Raw genomic sequence first — 19,080 nt, 5'->3', positions numbered from 1 at the left:
AATATTATTTATTGTAATATTATTTTAAATTTAATTAATATACACACGTACGTTGTGATGTTATTCCCATTCCCATTCCCAGCCAGCCACAGCCTTGTCACGTTATCCCTCTCCAAAGTCGCCACCCAAAGACCAACCACCACCAAACCTTCATCTTCTCTCCTCCATCTCCCCATCTCTCCCCATCTACAACTCTTCATTTCCATCTTCATTTCCCTTTCTTGTGTATATGTATCGTTTTCCCCGCCCTGATGAATCTATGGCCGTTACGACACACTCTTCTTGTATATTCCGTGGTTGACTTCCCGCGTTCCCCAGGATCCCCAGCCACCCTCACCCGTCAACCAGACTTCCTCCTCGGCAGCCCTAAAGTTAACTTAGATCTTGCGCTAGTTAACTCATAGCCCGCTGGTAAACAACAAACAAACAATTATTATTAACTACCGCTGGCTTCCCCCCAAGATCTGCCATCTATCGCAATATCTAAACCATATCTACCAAATACCTCTTATCTCTACGATACTCGCGATATTGGTTTAACTTACCCATCACATGCTGACATGATACTCACGTCCCTCTCATAATGCTGCGCAGCCTGCTTGGAAAGGCAATTGACCCGCCCGCCTCCAAGTCCCGCCGCCGCCATAGAGACTCTGACGACGTTTCTACCATTTCTTCTTCTTCTTCCCGCCGTCGCAGAGATGATCACAGCCACCGTTCATCCTCTTCAACCTCCGGGCGCAAGTCTTCTTCCACTGCTACTCCTCATACTCCCCGGGGTGACGACCGGGGTATTGACCGTGTAGGAGGAGACGACCACCAGCATGCGCCTGCTTCATCCGTCCATTCCTCTGGTAGATATGGTCGCGATAGTGCTGCCAGATCAACTACGTCGAGCTATGTGACGGCAGACTCGAGAGAGAGATTCGAAGAGGATTATGATCGCCCCGTCCCAAGGTCTGTAAATGGGCGCAACTACGAGAGAAGCTATAATACGCAGAGCATTGATCACGAGCGCTCCAGGAGTGGCGATCGAGAGGATAGGAGGTATCGAAGGGAGAGGGAGAGGGAAAGAGAAGATAAACCTCACTCGCACCGGCGAGCAAGGTCCGAAGTCATTGTTAATAATCCATCTGAATATTCCCGCAGTCGAGCTAGGCCAATGCCACCGTCATCCGGAAACCAAGAGTTCATGGCGGAAATCTCACAGCCTGGATTCTCACAGTTTCCTATGCAATATGATAATACCTTTCCTGGAGCAACGCCTGTAACCGGACCCTCTTCAGATCCCCATCAAATACCTACTTCACATCCTTCTTCTTACCCGCCTCAGCAGTTCCCTGTCGGCCCGCCACTGGTGAATCCAATGGTTCCAACTCCGGCTCCTGCCGCAGCTGCTGGGGAGGCGGCGGAGTATTATGGAGACCAGGGACAGTCAGTAGCGATGCAGCCTGGCGTGAGGCCTAATCCTCCATCCCTCATTGTTGGAGCTGAACCGCATTTAATGGCTGCTTCGTCAACGCCAAATCCCCCCGCTGAACCATCGTCCATGGGACAGGTGGGCCAAGCAGCCGACTTTTATGGCGATTCTCCACCAGATGTTACTAACCAACAGCAGCAACAGAGCAATGGCTCCGGCATACCTGTCCACCATCTGCCGGAGAGACCGCCTAAGCCATCCAAACCGTCCAAACCAGGGGCATCAGGCAAACCGCCAGTGGCTGCTGCGGTGGCAGCAGGGGCAGCAGCAACTTATGGAATCGGCTCACTGATTGGAAGTTCCAATGCCCACCACCCTGCATCTCCATCGGCTTCTTCTCACCATGAATCAGCACCGCACGCCCCCCAGCAACCATATTATCCCCCGCCCAATGGTGCACGTCCACCGAAACCCAACAAGCATCATTCCATGCCTGTGGTAGGTGCTGCTGCACTGGGCGCTGCCGCTGGGTACGCCGCTGCATCAAGTCACACGCCTGCTTTCCCACAGAGACCGAGCACTCATTCAGGTGTCGCACACCAACAAACCTTCCCAACGGTCCACGCAGGCCAACCGGGTTCGTTAGCCTACCACCAACGCCACCATGGGCCATTCAGAAAGTTTATAAATTTCTGGAAAGACCCAGAAGCTGTCGCGCAATATGAGGAATACTCCGAATACATCGGCATCTGCAAGTATTGTTTCGAACCCGGGACTACATCAAAACATGCCCCACGTAAACATCGCCCGTCTAGACGTCGTAGGTATTCTGACGAGTACCGGGATAGCCATGCCAGAGTGGACAAGCTGACTAGATACCCGTCGTCATCTGGTGACGAGAGCCGTCGCAAGAGATCTAACAAGAAATCTTGGCTTGCGGATGGTCTTGCTAGTTATGTTGCCAAGACTCTTCTTTCTGACGGAAGAGACAAGGAGTTTAATGATTCGTACAGTATTCGCTCTGGTCGACCTGCTAGCTCTACGACGAGTACTAGTACTTCGTCTCTAGGGAAGAAGAGTCGTACATCAAAAGGAACTACAAATTACTCAAATCGCAGTCGCTCTCCAATAAGACTTGACCGGGGACATGAAAGAGATGATCGGAGCCGGAATAGTGGTGGTTCTTACGAAACGCCCCATTATGGGGGTGAGAGTCATCTTCGTCGACGTAGCTCGCGCTCCCGATCCAGATCTCATGAGAGGAGCCATTCTGGTTTGAAAACGGCAGCGGCTACCGCCGGAGCGCTCGGTGCTACATCTGTCATATCATCTAGATCCCGACGTAGGAGCCGCAGCAGATCCCCCAAGAAAGCCCGCGGCAGCCGGTATTCGTCCTCGAGCGGATCTACAATTGATATTTCTCGTGACTATAGCAAGCCAGGGTTTGCTGGGCTGGCATCTTTCTTTAGTGCGCCATCTGAGAAACGACCAAAGGTGCATTCGAAGAAGGTGGATTCTAAGCATATGCCAAGCAAGAAGAAGAAAAAAAAGCCATTTTTCAGCTTCTCCTCATCTTCTTCTGAGGGATCATCTGCGCGTTCGTTCTCGTCTTCATCCGATGACGCCGATCTGGCCTTTGGGACAGGATATATCAAAGCACCACACTCTGTGCGTGGTAAACCCCAATCAAAAAGGCGCAATGACGATCGCGGGGTTGATGCAGCCCTGCTTGGACTCGGAGCGACCGCGGTGGGTCTTGCCGCCACTGCCTCCCATATCAATGGAAGACGGAGGCACGATGGTCATTCTTCCACTAGCAGCTCGCACTCGCCACATGCGATCTACACACGTGAGGCTAAGCCTACTACCGCCTCTGAGCGGGTTGATGAAGATGGATGGGAATCCGTATCCGATGAATCCTACCAGTCTAGTGTTGATTCTGCGTTGGCGTACGGTGGACGAGCAGCGTCATCTCTCTCCTCCGACTCGGGCACTTCTAAATGGGGGTGGAGGTGGGGTAGTAAGAAAAAGAGCTCAAAGCCTACAAAGGATCGTGCTCAACGACCGGACTTGGGCCAGAACGCTGAACAGGCCGCGGTTGGAGCTGGATATCCATCATATCAGACCCCTAGCAGCGTGGGTAGCCTGCCGTCTATGCAACATGTTTACCCGACACCAACGCAAATCCCATCGCTGTATGATGTGACGAACCAAAGCTCTTACTCGTCCCAGCCAGACATTCAACCTCAAATACCACCGTTAATGGCCCAAGTACCTGGCCCAGCTCACATCCAACACCCTCAGCCAATAGTCCCAGTATCTCAAGCACTGTATACATCACAGGCAGAACTAGCTCAAACCTACAACGCTCCAAGCGGAGGCCAACCTGCTTTCCCTAGGTCCTCTGGTGGATCCGACGATCGCTATGTCCCTGCCACCGAATCCCACATTGGATACGGAATTGCTCCACTGGTGGAGAAATCACTAAGGGATCGGGACCCCCACCATGACAACAATAACAACCATTCTCCACCGCGCAGTGGGGGTAGGCCTAGCGACGTGCGGAGAAGAGACACTTCCCCTATAATTTCTCACACGCGGGATGAAAGTCCCAGACTGAAGCATGCTAGACGTAGTACTACGTCTCAAGTCCAGTTCGATCTTACGGAGGAGCAGGCAGATAAGGAGCGCCGGCAGTTGCGGTATGAAGAGGAAAGGGAAGCAAGGCGGCGTGCAATGGAGTTCCACTTCCTGGCGGAGAAGGAAAGGATGGAAAGGGAGGAGGATGATCGTAGTGTGGAATGGGAACGGGGCCGTGATCATGAACGTGAACGTGAGCGCCAGCATGGGATCACGGATATCAAACCTTTTGAGAAGGACTCAGCTACTACTGGTAGACGAAGTGATGTGTCTGGTGACTCTGGCTCTTCCTCGTGGGTTGCTCCCCTTGCGGCTGTGGCTGGTGCGGCGACAATCGCATCCTTGGTAAGTGAGTTTGATGATAGGAAACGGAGAGAAGAACGGCGGGAGAAGAGGAGGAAGGAGAGGCGCGGGTACGTAGATGAGAGAGAGCGAGAGATAGAGGAAGAGGAGGAGAAGGACGGTGTAGTATCTGCTGTTGGGCGAGCGGAAGCAGACGACCAGAAGAAGGATCGGGTAGTCGAGACCGAGCCGGACTTTGATATTAAAGACATCCCGACGACGAAGATCCGCCTGGCGAGAATGGCTGTCAATCGTGTTAGGTCATCGCCTGTCTATGACAGTTATGCAGACTATTTCGTCCCGCCAGATGTTCGGTCTAGCGGAGATGAGCACTCTGTTCATTCCCACTCAGACGTAGAGTCTTCGTGCCCTCCTAGTCCTAATATTGTTCTCATCGAACCGCAGAGTGTCCGACTCGAGAGAGAGATGGCGGCAATGTTGGCAGAACAGGAGGTGGTGTCTCACGCCAACCTCCCGTGGCCAGTTCCTCGTCTTAATTTGATAAAACCCACCCCTCCACCGAGCGTTGCGCCGTCTGTCATTGGCGTGGATGACCAACAGCCGCCGCCCATACCACCCAAGGAGCCCGTGGATGCACAGCGGGACATATCCCCGTCTCGGATGAGCGATCCTGCCATTGATATGGATGACCAGCGCGTCCGCGAGGTTGATGCTGCAGATATCATATCCGAACATGTTAAAGCTGCAGACACTGTGTATGAACCGGAGCAAACACAGCCTACCCGACCAGAACCGCAACCACAACCCCAGCCTCAGGAGGGAATCAGGGAAAGGGCTACTTCGCCACTCGAAAAGGAACTCGATGGACAACAGCCAAAGGCGGTGACTGAAGGCGAAGACGACTCCGTCGATGAAGAGATACCGCGCCACGAGCATATGCCCGGTAGCTTCGGAAATGACTTTGAGTTCGCCGCAACCCTCGCTGCTGGAGCGACGCTCGCCGGGTTCAATTCTGCTGTTGTCACTGAGGATCCTACATATCATCAACGTGACTCGCCGCCTGGCTCAGAAGAGGAGGGTGTATTTACTTCTCTAATTGCAGAGGCGATTCTGGAAGGGCGTGGTAGTCCTGCTGGTGGTGTTGAGTATACTGCCAAGACATTCGGATATGTCGAGGATGGGGAGGTTGTGTCCTCTGATGATGAAGGGTTGAAAAACAAGCGGGCGTCCCGGGCGGGTCGTGGAGAGGAGGTGACGGATGATATTAGTAGTGATTCGCGAGACTTGACAGAACAGCGTGAGAAGCAGATGGACACTTCTGCCATTAGGCCGGTTGCTGAAGAGGCGGAGGAAAGGGAAGAGAAGCCGGCTAAACTCTCGAAGAAGGAGAAGCGGAAGAGAGCTAAAGCGGCTAAGCAGGGAGCTCAGGACCCGGATGAATCGTCTGAATCAGTGGAGAGATCCGTTTTTGAGCCAGCTGCCATACTTGACCGGTTCACAGAGGAGCGCGAGCAGGAATCTAGGATCGTGGGATCTCCTATTGCGGAAGCTGGAGATTTTTCGCACATCACTTCCACCACTGACAAGCCAACTAGACGTAATGATACCATGGATGATAATGAGTTTTACGATGCTGAGGATGGATCGCCGCGCCACTTGGGTGATGTCAATGGTCAAGAGGGGCATCGGGAGGCTGGTCCTGCTGTTGTCGGTGATCGTGACGACGATAGAAGATCTCTGAAGGAAAATGACTACGTCTCCGAGTCGCACAAATCTGTTTCCGCGTCTGTTCCTGACTCGTACGGCCTCCATGAGGACCGGGAACTAGGTGACTCTGAAGAGACGGAAAAACCAAACAGAACCGGTCAAGAAGAATCCACGGCAGAGGATCAAAGTCGGCACTCGATGCCAGGGGACTTCTTTGACGAGCCCAAGCAGTCTAAGAAATCGAAGAAAAAGGCGAAGAAAGCTACCAAGGACGCTGCATTCAAGAATAATATTGAGCCTGGACTGGAGCGGGGATCGGGCACAGAAGCGCGAGCTGAAGCTGAACGTACGCCTAGACACACTGTGGAACCTGATCCTGAGCTCGAGTTTCACACTATTAGTGCTAGCAGTAAGAAATCGAAGCGGAACTCCAAGGGGAAAAATAGACAACGGGATTCTGATAACAAGGACGCACCCGCTGGCCCCGCTGCTGGTTCCGACGAAGGGCTCGTCCGTGCCGTTAAGGAAGATGGCCAATATGATGATCATCGTGATAATTTTGCCAACGGTACTGAATCAATCACCGCGTGGGGCAGGATGGAAGTAGAAAGGGACGATGCAGAATCGGTCGAGTCTTCCAAATCCAAGTCAGCGTCCAAGTCCGGATCAAAGCATCGTCACGATGATGGCAACAACGACGGCAGCGAATCAATTACCGCTTGGGGCAGCATGGAGATAGAAGGAGAAGACGCAGAATCAGTGAAGTCTTCTAAATCCAAGTCATCATCCAAGTCAAAGTCGAAGCGTCGGTCGAAGCGCGATAGTGAGACTTTCGATGAGCATGCTCCCACATCCGCTTCTGTTGTGTCTGCACCTGCTAAGGTGACTGATAATGGCAAGTCTGAGCGACGTAAGAGCAAGGATAGCAGTAAAAGGGCCAGCACCGGCGGTGGAGGGTTCTTTGGACTTTTCGGCGCTTCTAAATCTCGCGACTCCTTGGCTGACGATGAGACTCGTGCGCCGGCGCGCGATGTGCGGCCTGAGGCTGGCGTCGATGATTTGGACAATGTAAGTGTTTCGTCCGGGAAGAAGCGGAAAAAGAAGAGAGCTTCGAAGGGGGGGCATGAGGGTGTTGAGTTTGGCGGCGGTGATGGCTTAGGTGGTGGTGGTAGTGTAGAAAGCGCGGAGAAGGGTGAAGAGGATGAGCTGGAATCGCCGGATCGCCAGAGGCGGAAGGATCGAAAACATCGATATGAGGATATTGTTGAGTCAGGGAGGAGTGTAGATGGGCAGAGTATTGTATGTTAATTTAGGAATTCTTATGGTTATTTACTCGAAACAATTGCTTTTGTATTTATGCTGATCTCGGTTGTTTTCCCCGGTTGCTAGGATGCCCGTTCCATAAGATCTAATGGACATGATGATCATCACGACGGTGATGAGGGTAAGGATTTTACGGAAAGTCAGTCTTTTTTAGGCGCGCGCCCCGAAATGCCATTGACGCGTGATGGTGCTTCGGGGTTACTCGGTTCCCCCCTCCAACCGCATGACGAGGCAAAGGGTACTGGTCCTGCTGCGCTCATGCATTCTCGTATGCGGAGCAGGTCCACGTCTCCTATGCCTGGCGAGAGGCTTTTTGATCTACCAACAGCTCAGTCGCGGAGTAGGCCGGGATCACCAACGACAGTCGCCGTGGACAGAAGAGCACCAAGGCTACATATAGACCCAAGCTCGCCTTCCCACATTACATCTTCGCCAACTGCGGTGCCTATACATTTCCGACGGCCGAAACTGTCTGCAGGAGCCCCCAAACCGCCATCTTCAGCTAGCTCGAGTATGCCAGGGGACGTAGCAGGATCTCCCACATCGAACCTTCGTAGCGGTGGTAAACGGCCCAGGTCAACGGAGTTTAAGACCTCCAGGGAGTTTAGGCCATTGTGGTTAGTGGAGCGGCATTCCCCTGCGAAGCTGGATAGACAGCCGGACGAGCCATATCCGTCACTTCCTTCTAGTAAAACGACATCACGGACCTCCTCCGTGGAGGACTTGACGCGCCATAGCCTTGCGGAAGGTTTCTCTGGAGAAGTTCCTCACGATTATCAGTACCATGTCCAGCAATCGTTCGGCCAGAAGCCAAAGCGAAGAAGAGCTCTCTCATTGCAAATAGACACCGACGCCTCCCTGTACGATCCTGATCTCCTAGGATCGCAGCAAGCAACCCCAACCGCGGCAAGTTTCCATGCAGCAGCACAAAAGACTAAAAAGGAAAGGCCCAAGCCTGAGTTTCATTCCCCGTCGGAATTGCTTCTCGACCCCTTTTCTAGCCAAACGCAATTGCCAGAATCTACTACATTGGAATCTGTGCAATCGTCGGAAAATTCTATGAGAGGCGAAAGGGCGTTGATGATACCTGAGGACTGGGATATGGATTTGAAGGAATTACCGCCTCTACCGCGCTCGTTGACGGCGTCGCCTGATCTGAGCGAATCACTACCCCCGTTGCCCGAGAGCCGTCCTTCCACATCCCACTCGGAACTTGAGCCTCAATTCTTCACGCCGTCTGCTGAGCTGGATGAAGAATCGTTGCCTCCATTACCGGATAGCCGCCCATCGACATCTCATACCGACATTGGAACTCAATTGACTAGCGGTTTAATCACTGGCGCAGGAGTGGGTTTGGTTGCTAGCGCAGCGGCACTGCTCATGGGTTGGGTGTCAAGAGACGAGAGGCAGCCAGAAGTAGAGGTTACGCCCGAAACTCCTTCCTTAGATACTGCTGGTAATAATCAAGAGATTACTGCTGCTCCCGAAACTACAAGCGCTGAGCCCAAGATGGACATTACGTCTCCTGTTGAAACTGCCCGCGAAGTAATTGAAGACCCTGTTTGTACGGTCCCGACGCTGGAGGAAGAAGAAGCGCCTCAGCCACAGGAAGCGATTCAGCCAACAGTGCCCGTTGTTGATTTAGCTGCCACTGCTCTAAACGAAGAACCAGCCGAGCCTGCTCTTCAGTCCACAGTACCTAGTACTTCGGTCAGGTCCGCTCCCTTCGGACTACTGAAGGCTGAAGGAAATGATTCCCAGCCAGCTGCCAAGAAATCAAAAAAGCCTAAGAAGAACAAAAAGAAGGGCAAGAACGCAGCTTTCCCCGATGAGACTGAAATAACGCCTTCTGAAAAGAAACCATCTACTAGCGAACATTTAGAGGACAAGGTGACTGGAGAAAGGCAAGAAAAGGTACCCGTTGAAAGTTCGCTGGAAAGGCCTCCTATTTTAGAACCAACAGAGCCAGAACTGCAAATCACTGTAGAACCCCCCGCTCCGGAAGAATTATCTCATCAACTCCCAGCCGAGACTGCAGAACCCGCGTCAGAGCTCTCTACTCAGAAGAAAGGCAAAAAGGGCAAGGGTAAACAAAGGGTGAAGGCTGGTAAAGTTCCGCCCAAGGAAGATACTCAACCAGCTAAGGCTGAGCCTGTCCCTGAACTTCAACCACCTCCTAGCCAAGAAGAAAAGTCAGCGATTGTCGCACCTACCCCAGTGCAAGGCCCCGAGAAGATAACTCAGCAATCAGCCAAGGGATTGCGTCCTGTTGACATTCCTCTACCGGAAGACAATGATTCGGAGCTTTGGGAGCCCGCCACGGTCGGCCTTGGCCCACCCGATCAAACAGAAAAGCCAGAAGAGGTGATTAACTTTGTAGTCAAAAACCTTGACGAGCGAACTGTGCAGGCAACCGAAGAATTTGATCCTGAGAAAATAGAGCTACCAGATGGCAGGGATTCAGAACTTGAGGAACCGGCCATTGACGAATACGTCTGTGATTTAGCCCCAGTTTGCCCGGAGGGGGGTATTATTCTTCCAGACCACGAGGCTGATGAGCAGGTTCTTCAATTGACCAAGGAGCTTGAACCTGCGAGTATTGCGCTCCCCAATGACGACGATCCAGAGCTTGAGGAATTAACTAAGGATGAATCTGTCTCTGGTTCGAGACCACCTTATCAAGGAGAGTCAACTGGTGATTTCACTTCTAATCTGGAGAAGGAAGGAAGAGAATTAGGTCCGCAATCAGATCAAGAACCTAAGCCTGGAAATACACCTCCACTAGAAGATAGCATTGATAGTGTCCAGCTGAAGGAAGAGTTGCTACCGGCTGCTGATAAGCCACCATCTATGGATGCGAGCCTTGATACCAAGGGAGATAGTTCCCCAGCACCGCAAAAGCCAAAGTCTGTCTTCCCCGTGTTACCAGCGGGAAATAATCCTCTTCCTGAGCTTCCTATTGAAAAGGCCGATGAATACACATGGCACTCCGGTAAGAAAAAGGGAAAGAAAGGAAAGAGAGGCTCGAAACCGACTCCGAAGGATGATCTGCCTGAATCTGGGACAATTAACGTTCCCGAAAGCCCAGAAGCGGCTACAGGCAAAGAGCCCACTATCGAATCTCAAGCTTCGGTCATCGATTCCTTACCTCAAGATAATAACGAACACGAACCTGGACCGCAGGTTCTAGAGGAAGTTAGCGCCGCAATGGTACGGGACATGGAAGGTAAGGAAGTTGCAGATATCATCCCGGCCAATGAAGTCTCTCCACATCTGATAGGTGGAGTCGATGCACAAATCGACACGTCTACAAAGGTCTCGAAAAAACAAAAAAGGAAGGATAAGAAGAAAAGGGTTTCGCTGGAAGCGGAGGAGCTGCCACAATCAGGCTCTTCAAAAGGCATAGGTGGCGAGGGAAGGACGGAGGATCAGCCCGAACCTGAGCAATTGACCCCGGCACAAGACAATATGCAGCAAGCCACACCGCTAGGATCACCCGATGATCCTTGTAAGGTCCAGCAAATGACGGACAATGCTCAACACCTAGAACAATCGGAAGAGCTAAGCAAGAGTAGTTCTGCATCACGCTTAGCTGAAAAGGAGCGAACTATCCAAGATCCTATATTGGAAACTACCGATGAACTTGCTATAGATACAGCAATTGCGGAGAACACCATCATTTCAAAGGAAGAGACTGCTGCTGAAGCACTTAAGTGCGAAGAACCGCTTCAAAATGTTGCGCCTACAGTTGATACGCAGAAGACAAAGAAAGGGAAGGGCAGAAAGAAACGGCAATCAGTTACTTGGGAGGATGAAATTCCCCATGCCGAAAGCCACCAGTCAGCACTTGATTCATCCCAAATGAAGGACGAGGAGCCCCCTGTTGAAGTGGAAATTGAGGGGCCCAAGAACTCTAAAGCAAAGCGGAAGGCAAAGAGGGACAAGAAAAAGCAAAAATCTTCAGATTTGACGACAGACGAGCCTTCTGTTCCTCCTGGGGAGCAGCCACCTTTGCCAGTTGAGCCTATTACCGAATACCCTTCCGAGAAAATAGAGCCTTCCGTGAACTTGGAGCCCGATACATCTATAGAACTACCTTCAAGTGCACCTACCAAAGAAGAGAAGACCGAAACACTCATGGTGGACTCTTTTCATGGCCCCTCTATTGCTGTAGAGAAGGTGGAAATGTTTTCCATCCCCGGATCATGGGCGGACGATGACGATCAGGCTCTCGAGGCTCCACATACAGGCAATGACACAGCTCCTCGCGAAGCACCGCCTCCCAACGATGACGGTAATGAATTTCAGATTTCCAAAACTAAGAAGAAGCTAAAGAACAAGAAAAAGTCGAGGCATTCCGATTGGACTGATGAAAATACGTATTCGCAGATAGAAAAGAAAGTGATGTCTGAAGCGACAGTATCCGAGTCATTGCAAGCAACATCCCAGACACAGCCTATCCCTACTGAGCCACGTGAGGAAGACACTATGACACCAGAGCGGCAGCCTTTCCAACATTTCGCCAAATCTACTGTTGACCAGATAATACCCGAAGCACACAACGCCCAGGACCAAACCCAGGCAGCCGAACAAGAACACTTTTTCTCTCCTAGTGAAGAGCCGACCACACCTGAAATTCCCGAAACTACTACGTCGAAACCCCTCCCAGAAACTGCAGAAATCGATGTAACTGGAGAGCCCTCTGAACCTTCAGACGCCGATTCCAAGCAATTGTCTCATAGGGAAGAATCATCTCAGAAGGAAGACCGTCTACCCCATGTGGATAGCAATGATCCCACTTCGATTACAGAAGGGACTCAGGGGTCACCAGCCAATTTCCATCATCCGTCCACAACAGAAATTAGTGATGTCATCCGAGATAACGCTAGAGTGGCTGAAACAACAAAGGATGGTGAAAGTCCGCTCTTTTCTGTTCCAGCTGACGGAATTCTTCCTTCTGAAGCTCTTATCTCCGAAACTGTGACAGAAACGGAGGATCATATTCACCCGACCCCTGTAGAAGCTGCATCGTTTTTTCAGCCACGGGTGGTGCCCCGATCGTTACCTGCTTTTAATGAGACAGGTGATGAAGTAACCGATGTGATAGATAAAGAATTGGATTCTATATTGGATCAAGAACATGCCATCTGTCCGTCGAAAGACGAAATTGATGACAAAAAACCAGAATCCGAGAAGTCAGTGGTTGTTCAATATGGAGAGGAGCGCAAGGAGGTGCAACCTGAACCTGAACCTGAACTTCAACCTCAACTTGAACCTGGATCTGAACCTCACGTGCAATCCGAATCCACCAGCTTGAGTGTCACATCATCTAAAAAGGGGAAGCGAAAGAAGAGCAAGCACCACCGTGAGACTCAAGATGATAGTTCTCGCGCCCCTGATGAACAAGAAACTACGCCTACTCTAGTGGCTTCCACATCCACATCAGAGCCGACTCGGGAGCTGACAGCCAAAATTATCGACGAAGAAACTGCTAATTGGGATACCCCAACAATGAAGAAGAACAAGAAGAAAAATAAGAAGTCCCGCGGCCTTGAAGACAATATCTTCCCCACTAACCCTCCACAGCCAATCGAGATTCTGGATGCTCCAGAAATCTTGACAACCCTTGAGCCCCAGGATGCGAGAGAAGAAGCAAGCCGTGAGTCCTTGGCGGTCACATCCACGAAGAAAGGCAAAAGGAAAAATAAAGTGAAAGCCCCTGTTGTCGGCGAAGCAATTGTGGTTGATGAGCGCTATTTAGATGTTTTAACCCAAACTACGGATGATGCGGATACCTCTGAGCAAAAGGAAAAGTCACTTGGGCGGCAGGAGGCGGATAATTGGGATATCTGGGACACCACAAGCACTAAAAAGGGTAAAAAGAAGAATAAAAAGGATCTAGCATTTGAGAAAGATACGACGCATTCTGTTGAGCCATCTGTCAATATCTTTGCTGACGCTGGTGACGAATTGAACACCCCCGAACTACAGGAAATGAAAACTCAGCAACAGGAGGCTGAGAGCTGGGATGGTCAGGATATCTTGACTACTAAGGCGGATAAAACGAAGAATAAAAAGGCCGACGCTATTCAAGATGAACCTCCAATTTTGGATGGGCCAGCGCGCGAATCCGTTGCAGAGCCTCCTACGCAGATCGACCCTAAGCCTCAGATCGAGCAGGTTGAACAGGACTGGAGTGCGACATCAACAAGAAAGGCCAAGAAGAAAAGCAAAAAGGGCCTAAGAATTCAACAACAGGTACCTCTAACCTTTGAATCAGAACTACTGGAAGGTGCAGAGCGTGGAATATCTGAAGTACCAACTCACAGCATGTCAAAGAAGAAAAAGAAGGGCAAGAAGAAGGATAGCGATACGGCTCTACATCATTCAAATGACACAGAGGGTGAGGAAACTACAAACGCCGTTCAAATTCTGGATTATGCTTCTGCTGGTATCGAAGCCGAACCCGCTTTAGGGGAAACCGCACCCATTACAACAAAATCTCTGGTCGAGGTTCAAACAATGGAAACTCGGATAGAGGAGATGGATGTGCCTGGCAAGTATCGGAAGCCACTTTCTGAACCCCAGGAAATCGCCAACTGCCCTGAGATTGCACCAATGGTAGATATCGGGGAAGAAAATAAGCAAGTCCAATTCGGTGCTAAAGATGTTGCCCTTGTTGAAGAGCCCACAAAGACTGAGTTGACGTCTCAGGAGGTGGACGAGATGGAACACAATGATGTCTTTGATGAACCATCAATGAAGAAATCAAAAAAGGAAAGAGGGATGAATATTAAGTGGAAAAAGAGTGAAGTAGATGTTGAAGCTGCGACGGAAAAAGAAGTTGACAATGGGGAGGAGAAAGTAGGACGGAAGCTCGTTGTTGAGGGAAATATTCCGCCAAAGAGGTCCCCGTCAAATAAAGAGAAGAAAAGGAAGAAAGAACTACAACAATTCGAAGAAGAGCCAAGCATACAGCAAGAACAAGCCTTCATCTTGCCAGAATCTTCTGTTATTGAGGTTCATACAACCGAAAATAAAGTCTCTGCGAAAGAATCACAAGAGAAGACACCAGCGGCCCCATCACAAGAAGCACAAGAAGAAGCGTCGAACATGGAATCACAAAATGAAGATGACGATTACTGGCCACCAATTGATTGGGGAAGGGATAAGACTTGGAAAGACGATGAACCTCAACCGCAGTCCAAGTCAAAGGATCCTGACACTTCATCCCTCGATCTGCTTCTTTCGGGCGATGAGCCACAACCACGCGAGGAACTATTTAAGCAACAACCAACAGGTGCACGGGATATGGCTGGCGATAGTATCGGTGACTTTGATGAAGATGCGAGCCTCGTTTCTCAGGAAACGCGCGAAAAATACATTACAGATGCGTCCTGGGCACCAGCAAGCAGACATATACCCATCGACTCTGAACAAGTTCAGGTGCAACGGCCGGGAAGTGCCCACAGCGATGAGCTCCCACCTATCTCATTGGATGATGACGTCCCTGAAATTCTCCAAGATGGCATTGACGTTGCTGGAATTCTTTCAAGACAAGACCCCATTGGAGAGTTGCCTTCTTTGTCCCCACCCCCGCAATCAACAGACACCAACCGTTCCTTTGAAGGAAATCTCGGTATAGATCCAACCCAAATGCCGGAGACCACACAACCTCCCACTGAACCTTCAGCAGCTACTGAAACCAATAAATTTTTGGCCGTAAGCGGCAACAAGCAGAAAAAGGGGAAGAAAGGGGAAGGCAAAAGGAAAACCACCTTTGGCGAAGACGAAAATGTGAAGTCTATGGATAAACCTCAAGGTACGCTTGGTACAGAGGGGACACCCATGAATTCAAACATTAGTAAGGTGCAGCCCGAAACAGATATTGAACGCTCCGCTACAGTTGTAGAGACACCTAAAGCATGGGAACCCACTTCAGAATTTGTTGTTACTGGAAAAGCGGACGACGTGGATGATTTCTGGGGAGTTGGCAAGAAGAAGGAAAAGAAGAGCAAAGGCCGCGAGCAGGAACAGAATGTCAAGCAAGAAGCCCCTCTGGATGAACACAAGGCTCTATATCCATCGCTGGTGGAAGTTCAAGAACAGCCTGCTGTCACTGCGTTTACCTTGTCAAGGGCGCTAGAGGAGCCAGTTCAATCTCCCCGTTCCGGAGTGGTGGCTAGCGTCTTTCCATTTCTTGAACGGGTATCTAGAAGGCAACCCTCACAAGAAGCGGGCTCTCATGAATCTCCTGCACAAGAGATAACGAGTCAATTTGCGCAAGGAACCTCGACCACTCTTACTGGACAACAGACGATCTCGGAAAAAGAGCCTACATTTCCACGCTTCGTTGAGCTAGCGGTTGATCGTGAAACGATTCCTACGTTTGAAGATCTTATAAAACGTCGGCCAAACCTCGATCCTATCCCGGATGTCCTTGCCGCTGGTGAAGGTACCGATCGTTCAATCGATGTGAGTGACAAGTATTCCAAACTTGAATTGCTAGCCATCAAAGAAACCCGCAAAAGGGAGCCGTCCGCTATGGATCTAGCCTTAAAGAATAAATCCTCTACAACTTCCCATTCTCCTTCGTCGACGCGAGTTGACGTGGAGCATTCTAGCCCGGTTTCTCGTGAACCTCCCCGAGACAAACCGCAACAACCTCCTATAATTCACGACTACTCTAGAAGTGTACTAAGCGGGCCTTCAACTACCCCATCGGATGGTTACCGCCCACTGCAGCAAAATCTGGTCTCTGATTCTCAAACCCCTTCTTCGGAACAGCCTCGCTCTATATTTGGAGGCCCCTACGGAGTTGCAGGTGATCACCATGTTGTAGTCACCCCTCCACGAACACCGCTCGCTACGATCAAGGAGTATGTTCCCACGGAGTCTCCACGCAATGCACGGGGCCGTGATCTTTCTAATGTGGGTTCGCGTGACCGAGGGGTGAAAGCGGCACGACATACAGAAAGTCCACAACTAGCAATTGGACGGAAGCACATTCTACCACAGCCTACGTTTACTCCGGCTTCAAATCTATCTTATCCGGGCAGTGATTTGGCCGGAAGGGCACCGCTACCTCCAACCGCTCAACCAGCCACTTTGGACGTCCTTAAAAAGCGGCGTGTCGAGCGGTCACCCAGGGGCGAAAAAGGACGATCCGCCAGCCATCCATACACAGATGATCTGAGTATCCCTGAACACCACAAGGAAACCACTCGGTCTGTCAGTGCGGGAAGCATCGTCTCCGCAGGGGGATATCCAGGGCTGCGTCGAGTCCACAGTGCAAGAAGTACCGACCTTAGGGCGGCGAGCAAGGAAGCCCAGCCAAGAACACGTGACCGTGATCTCGACGTGGAGGGGATTCCTTCGTCCAGCTCCTACGACCCAGTGACCGACAAAGGGAAGCGTCCGGTGCGTGGCATGGAGGATGTCTACGTAGGTCATTCAGTTTGTCCCTCTTTTTCTATTTTTTGTGACTACACTTTTGCTTTCCCATCCTTGGAGATGATAATAATAAAACTGACCCATGGATGCCCAACCACAGGAAGGCTGGGGGGACGTACCGGGTTCCCCGCGATCGCCAACCCGCCCACCCAGCGTTCGAAGACGACGCAGCTTACAACACCTCCAAGACCTCGAATCCCGCCTCGACCAGCTCGTATCAGAGAATCGTTTACTTTCCACCGCCAAAGCAACTGCAGAGAAATCCCTCGAATCCCAAGCTATCGCCCAACGACAAGCAGAGAAAGCGCTACAAACACGTGACCAGGATATCCGCAATAAGGACTTGGAGATAAAACAACTAAAGAACTCGCTCGAATGGTTCCAGAAGGAGGTTGTCCGCTTAACTGAGACTAGCGATGCGCTTGCAGCAACCAATACACAGCTGGCCGCCTCGCATGAGGCTGAAGTGGGACAGCATGCCGAATCCAAGCAACTCTTGTTCGAATCGCAACAAGGCTTGAGGGAGCTTCAGGAACAACACGCTCACCTGGCTTCTGGCCTGGAAGGAATTGTACAAAACGAGATAAACACTGTTCTGGCAGAAAAGAACGCGGAAATCGAGCATTTACGCGATGAACTAGCCGATACGCAGGACAAGATTAAGCAACTTCAAATACAGATCATGGAGACCATGGCGGATGACGTGCTTATTTACCGAGATGAAGATTACTTTGATGCACAATGTCAAAAGCTCTGCCAGCATGTACAGCAGTGGGTGCTACGGTTCTCTAAATTCTCAGACATGAGGCTATGCCGTCTCACTAGCTCAATCCGTGACCCGAAAGTTGTTTCCCGGTTCGAAAACGCCATCCTTGACGGCTCAGACGTCGATACTTACCTTTCCGATCGAGTTCGACGGCGAGACGTGTTCATGTCAGTGGTGATGACCATGGTTTGGGAATACATCTTTACGCGATATCTCTTCGGTATGGATCGGGAACAGAGACAAAAGCTGAAGACTTTGGAGAAGCAGCTGAGTGATGTCGGACCGCCAAGCGCCGTCCAGCAATGGAGGGCTACCACACTAGCGCTACTCGCTCGACGAAATGCGTTCCATGAACAGCGGGCCAGTGATACTGAAGCTGTTATCCAGGAAATCTACCATACTCTTTCGAAACTACTCCCACCTCCCCGAGAATTAGAAAGTACAATTGTTGATTCGCTGCGGAATGTCATGCGAACAGCTGTGGAACTTTCAATTGAGATGCGCACCCAGCGGGCAGAGTACATCATGCTTCCACCTCTACAACCAGAATACAATTCCAATGGCGAATTAGCCCGCAAAGTCCACTTCAAAGCCGCGCTCATGAATGAGCGGAGCGGCGAGACCACGTCGAATGAAGAGCTCGAAGAACAACAAGCGGTTGTGAGAATAGTGCTGTTCCCGCTGGTAGTGAAGAAGTGCAGTGACGAAGGGGACGGTGATGAGGAGATAGTGGTGTGTCCGGCTCAGGTACTCGTGGCACGACTGGGGAAGGACAAGAAAGTCGTACGAGTGCTTAGTGGTGACCGGATGTCCATTGACCATGGAAACCAATCGATGCAAAGCTTTCCGTCCATCAGCATGGATCCGGGCAACGTAATCTGAGGCGTCACACTCGGTATGATGCTCGTAGTTCATGTGGGAAGTACAAATCATCGCAATGGATGGACAACTTCTACTTCAACATAAGAGGTGTTTCGTTTGCTTCGTTTGCTGCTTTTTCCGTGTTCTTATATTTTTTCCTCTTTCTCTTTCTCATATCAGCCGCTGCTATCGCTACAGGTAGGCAAAATGGGAGGGTTAGCATTTGCCTTTTTTTTGATGTCTGTTATGCTTTATTTCCTATGTATGTGCCATTTATTTCGGGATTCCCTCGATTGTTTGTTTTTGTTATTCCCCCAGTGTTTCCATTCATGTATAGAGTGCCGACGATTTATGACGACGAGATATGACCAATAACTGTATGTTTGTTACGCGTATAGTTATATGTATGTATAGTTAATTTAGAGAAGATGTAGTTCTCCTCTTTTTCCTAAAATAAACAAGTAATGATAATTGCATTCCTATATAATATTTGACTTCTTCGTTGAAATTTCCTGGTCGCAGAACGGCGGTGCTCATCCCCAGTGTTTGCAGCTAAATAAACAGAATCGAGATTTATTTTTAGTCTTAACAAAGGTGAATGAGACAA

The 19,080-nt window shown here is 50.5% G+C and overlaps 1 protein-coding gene across 2 annotated transcripts; it reads left to right on the top strand.

Moving 5' to 3' along the window:
* The first annotated feature begins 154 nt into the window (after positions 1 to 154).
* Positions 155 to 18,967, top strand: BDCG_16068. 2 transcript variants are annotated; one of them, XM_045425343.1, is made up of 3 exons: positions 155 to 7,369; positions 7,460 to 16,837; positions 16,947 to 18,967. In XM_045425343.1, the coding sequence occupies exons 1-3, from the start codon at positions 584 to 586 to the stop codon at positions 18,492 to 18,494; spliced, it is 17,712 nt and encodes a 5,903-aa protein (XP_045279061.1). In that variant the 5' UTR covers positions 155 to 583; the 3' UTR covers positions 18,495 to 18,967. The 2 variants fall into 2 exon arrangements, with proteins under 2 accessions (XP_045279061.1, XP_045279062.1); XM_045425342.1 differs by having other exon boundaries at positions 7,460 to 16,849.
* The last annotated feature ends 113 nt before the right edge of the window (positions 18,968 to 19,080 follow it).

The sequence above is a fragment of the Blastomyces dermatitidis genome, assembly GCF_000003525.1.
Source record: "Blastomyces dermatitidis ER-3 genomic scaffold supercont1.1, whole genome shotgun sequence".
NCBI classification, from domain to species: Eukaryota; Fungi; Ascomycota; class Eurotiomycetes; order Onygenales; family Ajellomycetaceae; genus Blastomyces; species Blastomyces dermatitidis.
Note: the sequence above shows the minus strand (reverse complement) of the source record. Positions and strands in the feature narration are given on the sequence as shown.